Source organism: Excalfactoria chinensis, chromosome 3 (genome assembly GCF_039878825.1).
Source record: "Excalfactoria chinensis isolate bCotChi1 chromosome 3, bCotChi1.hap2, whole genome shotgun sequence".
Classification (NCBI taxonomy): domain Eukaryota; kingdom Metazoa; phylum Chordata; class Aves; order Galliformes; family Phasianidae; genus Excalfactoria; species Excalfactoria chinensis.
Genome location: NC_092827.1, coordinates 83,578,206 through 83,592,311, shown reverse-complemented (window position 1 = coordinate 83,592,311; position 14,106 = coordinate 83,578,206). Strand labels below are relative to the sequence as shown.

Here is a 14,106-nt window from a genome sequence, read left to right as displayed (position 1 = left end):
GCCAACATCATAAGGTGACCTGAGTTTAGTTTAGGTACTGTGGCTCCCCCAGTCTGGAATTCCTGTCTTATCTGACTATGGCTCACAATCAGCCTATTGCTTTTGGATATTTTCTGATATGAATGGGCACCTGTGTGTGGATTAATAGTTTGAGAAAATAGAGGAAGGCATGCCTAACTAACTGCTCCATGTAATTCTCTAGAATAAAAATAAATGTATGTAAAATGTGATGTTTGTTAATTTTGGTTGTTTTTGGTTGTTTTTTTTTTTTTTTCCCAGATTTATTACTATCATAATGTGAAATGCAGGAGAGAGATGTTTGACAAGGATATAGTAATGCTTCAGGTAAACCATGTGTACTGCTTTGCATTTTATCGAGCACCTTCAGGATTCAAGTGCATTTGTTTGATCCACCCCTGATTCTTAATTTATCTTCAGCATCTGCTTATTTGGGTTGATATCCTGAAGTTACATAAAGTCTCACTAGCATTAGTAAACTCAGAACAAATAATTGGCTAATTTAGGTAACATTCTTTAATAAACAAATAATGTCTTGGAATATAGTAAACAGAAATGGAAGTAGGTGTGTGGCTACATTAAGACATTTGTACTCTTTCACAGAAAGTTTGGAAAAATGTCTTTAAATTCTTCTAGCTCTTGTTTTGAGAATGGGAATTCAAAATCTTTTTGCTTTATAAAACTACGTGCTATATAATGAGTGATAATGGATGGTACTTATTATGCCTTCTAAAAGTTGGATCAATGGGAACAGAGTAGTAGAGACAAAAACAAATGAAAGTCTTTCTCTGTTTTTTATTTAGATTAGAGATGGAAGGAATAATCCTGAATATTTTGCACTTAAATGCTATCAAAAATTATTAATAAATCATAGCACCCTACATACTCAAACCTGTGCTGTTGCACTATTGGAGTCCTAAAAGAGTAAGTCTAATTAAATCTCCGTGCCAAGGATAGAGAGAGATGAATTTAATAAATAATATACTGTCGACTTTGTATATGAATGTAAAAACATTCCATAATAACATTGAATCTGTCTTCTGTTATAATCATTTTCTTCTTCTTTAATAGACAGGTGTGTCTATGATGGATCCAAACCACTTCCTGATGATAATGCTGAGTCGCTTTGAACTTTATCAGATATTTAGTACTCCAGACTATGGCAAAAGATTTAGCACAGAAAATACTAACAAGGTATCTTACGTACAGACTTTATAGGAAAATCTGTGATTTTCTTTTCAAGAATATATTGAATATTGTTGTACTACATCTGTGAAGTTTCTTGATTAAAAAATAATTATTTTGGCTTAGTTTGTCCAGTTTAAAACTTGTATAATGTTTATGCATGTCAAAATGATAAATGTCAGAAGCTGCTGCATGATTTTCATGTTGCTGAGGAAGTTTAAAGCAGTCGTGACTGCATTACAGCAGAAAAAATGGGGAATACTAAGGGTGAAAAAAGGCAACGTTTTGAAGCACAGAAAAATATTTTCAGCATATGATTTTTTTTTTAACCTTTAAATGAAACGTGTAAATTCTTTTTCTTTAATTCAGGATGTTGTTCAACAAAACAATACTCTTATAGAGGAGATGCTGTACCTCATCATAATGATTGTTGGTAAGCTCAGAATATGCTTAATCCATTTTTTAAGATTCTATTTATGATCTGGAACGAGTGTTCTTTGTTGTTATGTCAAATTCAGTTCTACTTTGATTGCTTTGTAATTCTTGAAACTAGCTTAGTTTAGCATCGTGAATTTTTCATTAACATAATTATTTTCTGAGTGGGCTAACAGGAGATTTCATGGCAGAAACTTATTTTCCAGTCTTTTCCTTTAAATGACAAGAGCAAATAATGTTTAAAAATACTCTGAAATAAAATACTGTTATTTTATGTTTCTAAGGGGAAAGGTTCAGTCCTGGAATTGGGCAGGTAAATGCGACAGATGAAATCAAACGGGAGATCATCCATCAGCTGAGCATCAGGCCAATGGCTCACAGCGAGTTAGTAAAGGCGTTACCTGAAGATGTGAGTAACTTGGCAAACAAAACAAAGCCTTCAGTTTTACAAGGTTAATTGGTGAAAATTAACTTTCTTACATGAGTTAATGCCGCTTAATGGAAGCAGCATGATTATGCAGAGTAAAGTTAATGTGAGGACAGATTAACAGTTGTCATAGAGAAGGCAGGAAAACAATGTACAGGAAGAAACAGTGTATAAAATAGGCAGGAGCCTGAGAGCTTCTTCAGCTCCTCTCTTTAATGTACTTTCTTATCAGGCCATCTGGTCAGCAATCTGCTTCTAAATCCTAAATAGATGTATGCAGGTGGGTTGTTAGAGCTACCCAGAAATATAAACACATATTTGAAATCCTAAGAGTATCTGAAAATATATGAAACCAGACACATTATAATGACTTGTGAAACATAAATGCTTCATTTGCCTGGATAGAAGCATTTACTGGATTTCCAGTAGAAGTACTTTTGTAAGGATGGCAAAGTATGATTTTTTTTTTTATTTCTATTTTTTTAGAAGATTGTTAAAGTAATCTTTAAATGTGATTTCAGATGGAAGTCAACATTAAAACATTATTCTTTTACTGTGTTATACTACTAATTCAAGCTAGAATTAACAGTTATGTTTTCAGCCTTAGATACTTTTCCCTCAGCTGTTAACAGCTGTACAGGGAAGGGGAAAGGACTATGAGAAAGAACTTACAGGTGATTTGAGCTGATTTTTTTTTTTTAAATCTGCTTTTATGATGATCATTTTTTAGTGCCTTATCCTTGTATCTTCTTTATCATTTTTAAATGCCTAGATACTGGAAATAGTGACTTTATATAAAGATACTTTGACTAACCTGGCTCAGTTTTCTTCTGTTATATTCTAAGTTTATTTTGACAGGGGAAAAACAATAAAAATGCAGTATTCTTAAAAGAGCTTTTTGCAGATGTGGTATTCCTGATTGTATGTTCTCGTTTTCTATTTTAGCATTCTTGGGAGTGTCATGAAAGTTACTTCATTTTGCATCTGTTTTACTCATTCTGTTTGTTATTGGATGTGCTGTATGTTATTTGGATGTATTTAAATCCAGGAACTGTAGTAACACGCTGTTTTGCATTTTGACTCAATATAGGAGAACAGAGAGACGGGAATGGAAAGTGTAATTGAAGAAGTGGCTTGTTTCAAGTACGTTTCCCTTCTATTTTAATATTTTAGCTTTTAAGATGAAATATTTAAATTGGTGAGAATGAGAGGACAGAAGAAAGGAGTACTGGTGAGTAATGAAAGCAAGAAAAAGACATTCTTCTGTAAAAGTTAAGTCAGAAGGAATATTTATTTACGACAATATAGCAGTCCAGCATGAATGTCATAGGAGAGATTTCCTTATTCACTGCTGAGAATTAGGCTTGAGTGTCAGTGGAAACTTGGTGCCCAGCTGCTATTTGTCTCATAATAGTCTGTTTTCATAGGAACAAGGATTGATGGCTATCAGTAGTAATCTTGCTTTATTTACTATGAGTAGTAAGTGAATCTCTTTCCTGTCACCCACCTTGGGTTTTCCCAATGGGTTTCCTGAAGTGCATCATTCTTAGTGCTCATTTTAGAGTGCTCGCTGAACAATGTTTTTAGCTCTTTTATTAACCATTTGTGCTCAAATGTTAATAACTTGCAAACACACGTTTTACTTATTTCTTGGTAGGAAGCCTGGATTAACTGGCAGAGGACTGTATGAATTAAAACCAGAATGTACCAAGAGCTTCAATCTGTATTTCTATCACTTCTCAAGGGCAGAGCAATCAAAGGTAATTAATTTCAAGCTTCTGTTTTTCATTTTTTCTTTTAAATTATCTTGTTTTTTTTCTTTTTTTCCACAAAACGTTACTGTGAGGAAATATCAACTGCTATTTCTGGGCAGAATTTGTCCCAGAATTTGCAGCGATTTCTTTCTTGTTAGATGCTTTATCTTATACAGAGCTGCTGGAATCAGTGGAGCTTCAGGAGTTTTGTCTCTGGCTTCCCTTACATCTTGTTAGACTGGGAGTGCTTTAATAGTGTATTTTTACTTAATCTTTATGGACATTACTGTTTTATAACTTGTCTTATGATTTTGATGCTACTGAAGAATCCAGGCTGGCTCAAACTAAAAGATTAATTTCGAAAATGCAAGCCATATAAAGAGGTTGACACGAAAAATATAACGTGTGCTAGAAAGACATGGAAGCTTGCTCCTTTTATTTAAGGTGAGGGTAAGGAGGAAAGAAACAGCAACAATATAACAAAGAAAGTAGGAGCACTTTTTAAAGTTTTATATTTCTGAAGGTTTTGAATAATATTGGCGTCGTTCTATTTCAGGCTGAAGAAGCACAAAGAAAGCTGAAGAGGCAGAACAGAGAAGATACAGGTATTTTTCTTATGAGAGGGAAGAGGGAAGGAGAGAAAAGCACCTGTCAACCTGTGTATTGCCCTCCATAATGAGTGTTGGATTAACCAGATATTGGTGGGAATGTAGGAATTTCTCTTGTCTTCCTGACTGTAGTCAGGAATCTGACCCATACTGACTTATTATGTAAGCTTTCCTTACACGCAAGCAATATCAAACATTACAGCCTACTATCTGTAATACTTTTTATCCATCAGCTGTATACTGTGCAGGGTTTAAGCTGTTTGAAAGTCAGATATTTGATGTGGGTGTTGTAAATTTAATATGCTGAAATGTATAACTCATCTCTCTTTTTCAGCACTTCCACCACCAGTGTTGCCTCCTTTCTGTCCGCTTTTTGCAAGTCTGGTTAATATTCTTCAGTCTGATGTCATGCTGTGCATTATGGGAACAATACTACAGTGGGCAGTAGAACACAATGGCTATGCCTGGTCAGAGTCCATGCTGCAAAGGGTATGATCCCTTATTTAGTGCTGTGCGTATGGTAAAGAATGAATATGTGTTTCAGCCCTTTAAATGGGTTCCTTTGTAGATTTAGATGGCTTACTGGCATGTCTGGAGTACTAGAGCATCCTGGCAATTTGTATGTGATGGGAAAAGTGTTTGACTCACCATTGACAGTTTTCCACTGAGGTTTAAGTGTTTTCAGTTTGAGGCTCCTTTTTTGCCAAATAGAGTAACTTGATATTTTTTTATTTCAAGGAGGTTGCAGCTTTTCATTGACCTGAAAATAAAGTTAGTGTTATATTAAAGTTTATCATTGAACCGTTAAGGCTGGAAAAGACCTCTAAGATCATCCCGTCCAACAATCAATATGTAGAATGCTAGAGCAAATTTGGTTTAATAATTTCAACTTTTGATCAGTTAAATTTTGCACGTGTTTAAAAAGGATTTAAAATGTGCATTTACTTCTGATAATAGCACGCAATTCTTCAGGTTAAAGCTAAGAAATATAAGAAGATACTAAAATTTATTCCAAAGTATTGTGTTCCCCTTGACTCGGAGAGTAAACAGAGGCACCAGAGGTATAAGGTGTGTAAATATGTAAAGTTTAAGGAACTTGTGAACACACTCTGTTAATCCTATATAATACAGCTTTGGTGCTACATATACAGAAGTAACTTCAAATGTGTTCTTATTCCTGTTTTGTTGGTTTTTTTTTTGATGTATTGACTTCCTTGGCTTTTGATGCTTTACCTGAACTACGTGAAGAGATGATGCATGCTTTAAAAATAAAAGAAGAACTAAACCTGATAATTTTTACCTAGGTTTTGCATTTGATTGGAATGGCACTACAAGAAGAAAAACAGCACCTGGAGAATCTCAGTGAGGAGAACGTTGTAACATTTACCTTCACTCAGAAAATATCAAGTATGCCCTTCTCTTCATAAGTAGAGCAAATTTTAAGCAAACGAAAATGCCAGTCCATCATATTTTCTTCTTCTGTAGCAGTGTTTATTAAGAGTGTATTTATTGATCCATCAAAAATTGTTTTCAATATTATAAATACATAGAAATTCTTAGATTATACAGGAAAAGCTGACCAGATTATATATATATATGTACTTCAAATGTGTCGCACTGATAGTAGCTTTGATAGCAGTGAGGCTTAGTCCCTTGTTCAGAAAAATCCAGAATTAGAATAATCCCCATGAAATCTAATTTTTAATATCAGTGTGGCATTTTTAACAAAGATTGTTGTAGATGAGCAGGCACTGTAGCTAAAGTCTTAATAAGTTGGAATTATTTGATGCTTCTTTGCATCTTCTGACCAGTGCCTGTAGTTCTATTAAGACATGAAACTGCTAGAGTTCTTCAGTTGAAAATAGGTGGGAAATACAACGTTGCAAGTTTGACAAAGCATCTTCCAGGTTAATAAACATTCCAGTTGTGTGTTGTACATTTGGTTTTGTAAGTAAAGTTTGTGAATGAGAGTTCTAGGACAATTTTCTCTAACCTTTCAGTATTTAGAGGATATTAATGAAAATGTTTGGGGGGTGAAGGTTATCTATTAGTTGAAGGAATTCTGTAGTTGCTGAATGTATGCAGGTGTTGGTTGGTTTTTGTTTTCTTTGATAGCAGTTAGCATTGAGTTTGTCATTCCGGTTTTTCTCAGGGCCAGGAGAGGCTCCCAATAATTCCCCTAGTATACTGGCTATGCTAGAAACACTGCAAAATGCGCCTCATCTGGAAGTGCACAAGGACATGATCAGGTGGATTTTGAAGGTAAATCTGTTTCATATAGTTTATGAAAACCATGGATTGTTGAAACTTTTCTAATTCTACTCAATGATTTTCTTATTTTCCATGTTGATTTATTCTACCTAGCTTTTATTTTTGTTGTTCCTGTCATCATAGACAACACGTTATCTGGTCAGCATTGTAGTTTGTGCAGTTATGTTCATGTCATAAACTGAGAGATTTTGTTTTGTTTTTGTACAGACCTTTAATGCCATTAAGAAACTAAGAGAAAGTTCTTCTACAAGTCCTGTGGCTGAGACCGAAGGAACTGTTATGGAGGAGGTAACACAAAGCTGTGTCAGATTGCTGATCTGAAACAGGTCCACACTGTGACTAGCAACAGACTGTGTTTCTGATTGCTGTTCTGAATCAAAGATGGAAAACGTCAGTGATTTCTTCAACTTTAGTTCTGTCTCAGCTTGTAGATCAAACAGACCTGTTTGCAAGACCTGTTAAGAGAGTCTCAGGTCTATTTTTACCTTGCTTTACATACTGTAGCCTCCAAATCTTAGGCAAGTATACCACTACTTTTTATAGCACTGATCACAGCAGTTAGGGGACTTAACTCTTCCTTATGATTTCTGTTTCACTGAAAATTGTTAAAAATACATAGATATTGCTTCTTACTCTGCAGATCATTCCAGATGAGCTCTGCTGTTTAATTTAGCTGGACGTGATGCCTCAGAAACATGGACCTTAGAGCACCATAATATAATTAAGAACATAGATAGTGCAAAGGGAGAGCAGCATGAGACACCTGTCACTTCCATTTCTGTCACTTCCCTTTTTATCTTATGTGTGCTCAAAGGGAAGAGAAATATGAAATGTGGTGAAGTGTTGAGGTGATGGAGAAGTACTGTTCTGGATCTGCACCTCTCCCTGGCATTGAACATGAGCCAGACAAGAGGGCCCTAAAGCTTTTCAGTAGACTAGTTTGTCTTTTTAAGGGACTCTCATTGCTTAGAGGTTAATGTAAGTTACATATGGCAGCAGCTAATGTAAGTTGTCCGTTTTAATGTTGTTTTTGAATGGCTGATTATTAGTACTAATTGAATGGTAAAATTACAGAGTTCACGTGATAAAGACAAAGCTGAGAGGAAGCGAAAAGCGGAGATTGCTCGGCTGCGCAGAGAGAAGATAATGGCCCAGATGTCAGAGATGCAGCGGCACTTCATTAATGAGAACAAAGAACTCTTTCAACAGACTTTGGAGGAACTGGATACTTCAACTTCTGGAGTGCATGATAATAGGTAATGAGATCTTATTTTTTTGCTTTTTTGCTTTTACATCATCTTGTCTATTGTTACTGCTTTAAAAAGTGAGTTTTGTTTTTTTTTGTTTAAAAAAAAAAAGTGTTCTTGGCCAAGTATTTAATAGGTGTGGTTTTTTTTAATACCAAGAAAGGAGCAGTGAATTGAGCCCTTTCCTCCCACTTGTTGTCAAGATGATGGATGCGTATTTATTACTTCCATCTCTCCCATCCTTGCAGGGCTTAACATCAGCATGCAAATAATTTTCTTTTGTATTGAGCCATCCAGTAGCTTGTTGATAATGCTGAAAAGACTGACACAGTAAATAGGAAATAGTTGATTACATGCATGTGAGGATCTGAAAGAGAATTGCTTGTAGCTGGAAATACAAATCGAAGCACATTAATGATTTTGTGGAGAAGTGGAGTGTTTTCCAGGCAATTAAGATACAGTGATACTGGAGGGTCACAAATAGAGTTTCTGTGTTGAATTGGAGCAGCTCTCTTACTAAAGAGAGAGTGCACTTTTTTTTTTCTGGAAAAAATGTTTTTTCATAACTTTCTGGAGTCATAAGAATTGTTACATACGTGCCCAAACTGTATTCTGTCAGAGAGCATTTACCATAAAGCTAAAGTGCATATTAATTGCATTTGAAGCATGATCAAACTGACTATGTATGTTTTCCAAATAATGTGCTCACTAACATTCTTTGTATGTTCTAGCCCTGTAATTTCAGATGCGAAACTCACAGCCCTGGGACCGGAGCAAACTAGGGTAGCTGAACACAGACAGATTGTTATGTGTATATTGTGTCAGGAGGAACAGGAAGTTAAAGTGGACAGTAGAGCGATGGTGTTGGCAGCATTCATTCAGAGATCAACCGTGTTATCTAAAAATAGAAACAGAATTATTCCAGACCCTGGTATGTAGAATTCATAATCTTTATTGTTAATGAATGTCAGAGTCGCTGTAATGACCTTGTTTTCTTTTAACGCAGCAGTTTTGCATTCTTAACTGTGTAATTGTGAATGACTTCACTGTAAGTAGTGGTAAAACTCCTGAGTTTTACGTGAGGTGCTAACGTGTCCTAAGTAACTACATGAAGTAACTGTGAAACATTATCCAAAAGAGTTCTACCAGCCTTTTTTGATAAATTACTTGTAAATATTAAAACCAGTAAACCAAGCTCAGAAATGTTTGTTTTTAAACTAACTTGTAACATTATAGGGAAAGAAGTGCTGGCGTATCTTGGTGCTTTTACAGTAGTGTGGTTTCTTCTCAGTTAAATCATCTGAAATGCTTCATAGTGGTGTTGATTTAAAAGAAAAAGTCTTTGTGAAGAAGCAGCTTACTTCTTTTGATTAATGGCATTATTACAAAGATGCCTCTGGATTCTATATATGCAAACACACACAAAAAATTTCCATACTGAATCATGTTGCACTCTGACCCTGAAGATTAATGTTTTTAGTCTCCTTATTTAATAGAACTGAATCACCAAAACTGCAGATAAGTCTTGGACTTTGGCCCAGAAACTCTGAGCTCCAGGTTTGAAGTCTAAGCACAGCGCATACTCTCAAAACAAAAATTCAAGATGAGCTAAATGGTTTCAGTTGTGGATCAAGTAGTGTGCTTTAGGCTTCATCAAATGAATTGTTCTTTTGTAATAAAGTTCAGTTGTAATGCAAATGCAGTTAAATCTTTTATCTGCGGTGAATTCTTCAGATAAATGTTAATTTCAGTGTTCTTTTGTTTCATTTTTGAATACAGAAAAGCATGACCCATTGTTCATGCATCCAGATCTGTCATGTGGAACGCACACGGGTAGCTGTGGCCATATTATGCACGCTCATTGTTGGCAAAGGTAAAAAGCTATATTTCAGTTAAGTCCAAATAGCACAGAACGTACAACATTTAATTGCAAAACTAATACTTTGTAGTAAATTTAAAAAGCAGCGCCATAAAGCAATGAAAGCAACTTACTGCTTGAAAAATATATATGTTGTTATAAAGATTGTAAGCATGTTTAAAATAATTTTCATTTGCTCCGTCATCTCAGTGACAGGGAATCTGAAGCTGCACATGACAGCTTTCATTCCTTTTGAATTGAATATTTATCCATATACATCATGCCCTGTGTTGCACATACATCTGAACACTGTAGCTCAGGTTCTTTTTCTGCTGCTCAGCAACACACACTTTCCTGCTGCTGCTTTTTATGCACTTCTAATTCTTCTGTAATGTTTCATTTGAACTAGAAGCATATTGTCCTCGTTTGAGCTTATCTTTGACAAAGTGAGCTTTATCCCTTGTTCTTTGCTCTTTTCGGTTATTCTTTTTTTGTGGGAGAGTGTAAAGATAAATGTGGTTTGTATCACCAATTCTATGTGGCAAACAAGAACTGGTAAGCCTCTGTATTCTATTAGGTCCTTGCTTTGGTCCTTGGTGTGGCTTCTAAGTTGCCTCATTGCAAATTCTGCCTTACTTGTGAAGGCTGTTAGGAGCTCCTGGAGATTGTATCTGCAGCTGTGTGGTGATTCCCATGCAAGTTTCATTTGTAGTCTTTAATATGTGCTCACTGAAGAAGTCTCCAGCTCTTAGTGTACAGCTGATGTACAGTCCTATGTAGTTTCCTTTAACTCCTGGAAATGTCCTTTGCCTGTGTTCAGAGACTAGTTGTGTAACATTGCAGGGGACGCTCTAAAGTGTCCTAGTGACTTCTGGCAGCACTTACATGTAGCAAAGTGTTGGATTTGGTTCTTTCCTTTGTAGGGTTCAGAGATCAAACACCACTTTCTCCATTTGCCCATGGATAATCACAATCACATTGCTCATGGCATCTTCTGTAACTTTATGGGAAACTGAAGACTTTTTTTTTAATCCTTCAGCATTTTTCTAACTTTCTTTCTCACCATTCATATAAATGGATATTGGTAAGCTTAAATGTGATTGTGATGGCCTAACAAAGTGGAGGACTTGGTAGACTGGGGTAGTCTGCAATTGTTTGACTGATCACATACTTGATTACTGAAAGGGTGGAGATTTTTCCTTCAAATAATTCTTAGGCTTGTCTGGCAAAAGGGAAATGAGTGTCTTCATAAGTATTCACAAGTTTCTGTATTCAGGAAAATTTTTATTAGTGTCTCAAATACATCTTGCTGTTTTCTGTAGGTATTTTGATGCTGTCCAAGCAAAAGAGCAACGAAGACAACAAAGATTACGAGTACACACAAGTTATGATGTAGAAAATGGTGAATTCCTTTGCCCGCTCTGTGAATGTTTAAGCAACACCGTTATTCCTCTGCTTCCACCACCAAGAGTTTTGTTTAACAGGTCTGTTTGCTTGCTTATGTGCACCTTTGCTATGTGTGAAAAACAAAACCAAACACTTCCCAAAAAACACAAACCTAAAACCGCTTTAGAGTTTCAATGCTCCGGGCAATCCTTAGCTAAATTCAGCATTTTGACTTTAAAATTACCTGAAATTAGTTCCAGATATGGTCTTTTTTTGTTATTAATGAGCTGTGTTTTTTTTTTTTTATGTTGTGGAATCATCTTGTACGAATGAGATATGAATATTTTTAATTTTAAGCAATTTAATGCTTCACAAACTGTTACAAGAGCCAGGTACCATAAGTTGCAGGTTCAGTCTCTCACTGCTGTCTCTGGGATCTATTTAAAACAACAAAAAAAGAGAAGTAAAATCTCCCCAAACCTTCATCTGAACCAAAGTAATGATCTCAGAAACAACAAATTCTCTCAGGGTTACTTTTTTGCCTTTGGAAATGCTTACTGTTTTCTCCTTTGATAATCTCAAATTGTTTGCTTCTTTCTTATGATTTGTGGACCTTTCTCAGTTTTTATGTGGTATGGAATGGTGTGAAAGGCCCATGGTGTGTAGGACTTGCAGGAAAGAAAATGAAGACTGAAAAAATGTGGACGACCCTCTTGAGGAAACAGAAGATCATGAGATGCCTATTGAAATACTAATTTTGTATATAGTTTGCCTTCAAATAAGGCGTCATCTTTTTATCATTCTTTTTGGACAGGTTAGACTTTTCAGGCCAACCAAACCTCGCTCAATGGATCAAAACAATATCTCAGCAAATAAAAGCACTGTATTTACTTCAAGATGAAGACCGGTCAAGTAAGTCTGAAAAACTTTGTGTGTTTGTATGTGAAAGTGTTATGTTACTCATGCAGAAGACCTAATGTGTTACGGTTCTATCACTGTGGAGCTCAGAGAGGGCGTAGAAGACGCAAGAATGGCTTCATGTTTCAGTTCCTGGTGATGTGCTCCTGTACCTTTTTACAATGTAAAGACTGTATAGGTGAATAATAAGTGTTTTATTACTTCTTGTTATAGATAATTCTGGCCATTCAGAAAAAATGGATCAACTACAACTACCTGAAGGATTTAGACCAGATTACAAACCGAAGTATGTATTAACGTTTTAAATCTTTAATGTCTTCTCATGGGATGATAATATGGAAACAGATGGAACTTCTGTGCTGTTTCAGCAGTTGATGTGGAAAAATATGAATTTTGCTTCATTTGAAAAGCTGATTATTATGGTGATATTGGAGTCCAAACTGCAAGTAGTAAACTGTGTGATAGAATTTCAGAGGAAGATGTGGTTCATGAGCATGCAGGGAAGACCTGCTGTTGTATGAATTTCAGTGTGAGGATTGTGGATGTTTTCCCTCTATTAGTTTTATTTAAAAGTATTAAGGAGTTGGCATTATAGCTCAGCACAACAAGCAAAGCATGAAGGAGGTATGGGAGATTGAGAGTAATTTCAGCTATTATTATGTTTGTATTTGGCTCTATCACTTCTTGATCTAGGGAGAAGTTAATAATTATTTACATGCTATGGACATGAGTCTGCAGACTGCGCACAAAAAAGCAAGATACCCATCCTAGGTGCTGATGGATTTTGTCATCACTAACTCGCGGTTCTCTTAGTTTATTCTTAACTATTTACATTGAAGACTATGTATTATTAAGGCCAAGGTATGAAACTGGTTCAAACAAAAAAGTAACAAGGAAGGTAGCTAGCACAGAAAAGAGGCTAAAGAATCCAAAGATCCAGAGAGATACTGGAGTTCTCACTTGAAAATTTATGAATCTATAGGATGAATGCTCAGTGTTAAAAATATTATGCTGTCAGTAGGGAAATAATGAATTCTTTTGTTTCAGGAATCCGTACTCTGGCAGTATTAAGGAGATGCTGACAACATTTGGTACAGCAACGTATAAAGTGGGCTTGAAGGTTCATCCAAATGAAGAAGATCCACGTGTACCTATAATGTGCTGGGGAAGCTGTGCTTACACAATACAGACCATAGGTAATACTGTAATCATTTTGCTCCTTTACAACATGGATTTCGGGATTTAGTTAAATTTGCAGCATTGAAATGTTTTTGTATTTTCTTGTCTTCCCCAGAACGAATTCTAGCTGATGAAGATAAGCCATTATTTGGCCACTTACCTTGTCGACAGGTAAGGATTAAGTAGCAATTTCTTTATTAGGAGAAAAAGTGAATTGTGCTTCTTTAATGCAGAATGTCTAAATTTTAAGCTATAGTTCTGATAATTTTCAGGATGTTACTGTCTAGTCAATCAGTATTAAAAAATCTATTTTAAATTAATTTTTAAATATACTGACAAAGATGATGTTCATTAGTGCACAGCAGTTCAGTGAGGCCAAAGTTTCTCAGTGTTGCAGTCACAATAAGAATACCAAGGGAAGTTGTGTAAAATTGTATGAACATCAATATCTGTTGTGGATTTAAACACTCAGACTGCTCCCTCAAACTTCAGCTTAGGAGCCCAAAAATGACTGCTGTAAGTCAGAAGGCATTTTTCATATTGAACAATTTAGTTAACTGTGAAAATCTCTCTTTTTCTTTGTGTTTAAAGGATGACTGCCTTAAATCATTAACAAGATTTGCAGCAGCTCACTGGACAGTCTCATCTCTTTCAGCTGTACAGGGTCACTTTTGTACTCTCTTAGCATGTAAGTTTGCCACCTCATTCTTCTCCTTCTCCCCCGACACAAAGATGAGAAAGATGCTTACAGACCAAGGGGTCTTTCCTCCTGTGTACCCATATATTTCATTGTACTGTTGAAAAAAATATCTCTTAGTTT

General features: G+C 35.6%; 1 protein-coding gene across 2 annotated transcripts in view; it reads left to right on the top strand.

Moving 5' to 3' along the window:
- The window catches only part of UBR2 (ubiquitin protein ligase E3 component n-recognin 2), a 49,398-nt gene that overhangs the window by 23,260 nt on the left and 12,032 nt on the right, over window positions 1-14,106 (top strand). For both annotated transcript variants that reach the window (XM_072331571.1, XM_072331570.1), the window contains exons 18-37: window positions 280-345; window positions 1,090-1,212; window positions 1,573-1,636; window positions 1,923-2,047; window positions 3,156-3,208; window positions 3,723-3,825; window positions 4,376-4,424; window positions 4,762-4,916; window positions 5,732-5,834; window positions 6,580-6,689; window positions 6,906-6,986; window positions 7,773-7,954; window positions 8,677-8,876; window positions 9,725-9,818; window positions 11,126-11,287; window positions 12,004-12,101; window positions 12,321-12,393; window positions 13,155-13,303; window positions 13,402-13,457; window positions 13,878-13,974. In XM_072331571.1, the coding sequence (XP_072187672.1) occupies window positions 280-345; window positions 1,090-1,212; window positions 1,573-1,636; window positions 1,923-2,047; window positions 3,156-3,208; window positions 3,723-3,825; window positions 4,376-4,424; window positions 4,762-4,916; window positions 5,732-5,834; window positions 6,580-6,689; window positions 6,906-6,986; window positions 7,773-7,954; window positions 8,677-8,876; window positions 9,725-9,818; window positions 11,126-11,287; window positions 12,004-12,101; window positions 12,321-12,393; window positions 13,155-13,303; window positions 13,402-13,457; window positions 13,878-13,974 (2,143 nt within the window). The remainder of the gene's footprint in view (window positions 1-279; window positions 346-1,089; window positions 1,213-1,572; window positions 1,637-1,922; window positions 2,048-3,155; window positions 3,209-3,722; window positions 3,826-4,375; window positions 4,425-4,761; window positions 4,917-5,731; window positions 5,835-6,579; window positions 6,690-6,905; window positions 6,987-7,772; window positions 7,955-8,676; window positions 8,877-9,724; window positions 9,819-11,125; window positions 11,288-12,003; window positions 12,102-12,320; window positions 12,394-13,154; window positions 13,304-13,401; window positions 13,458-13,877; window positions 13,975-14,106) is intronic.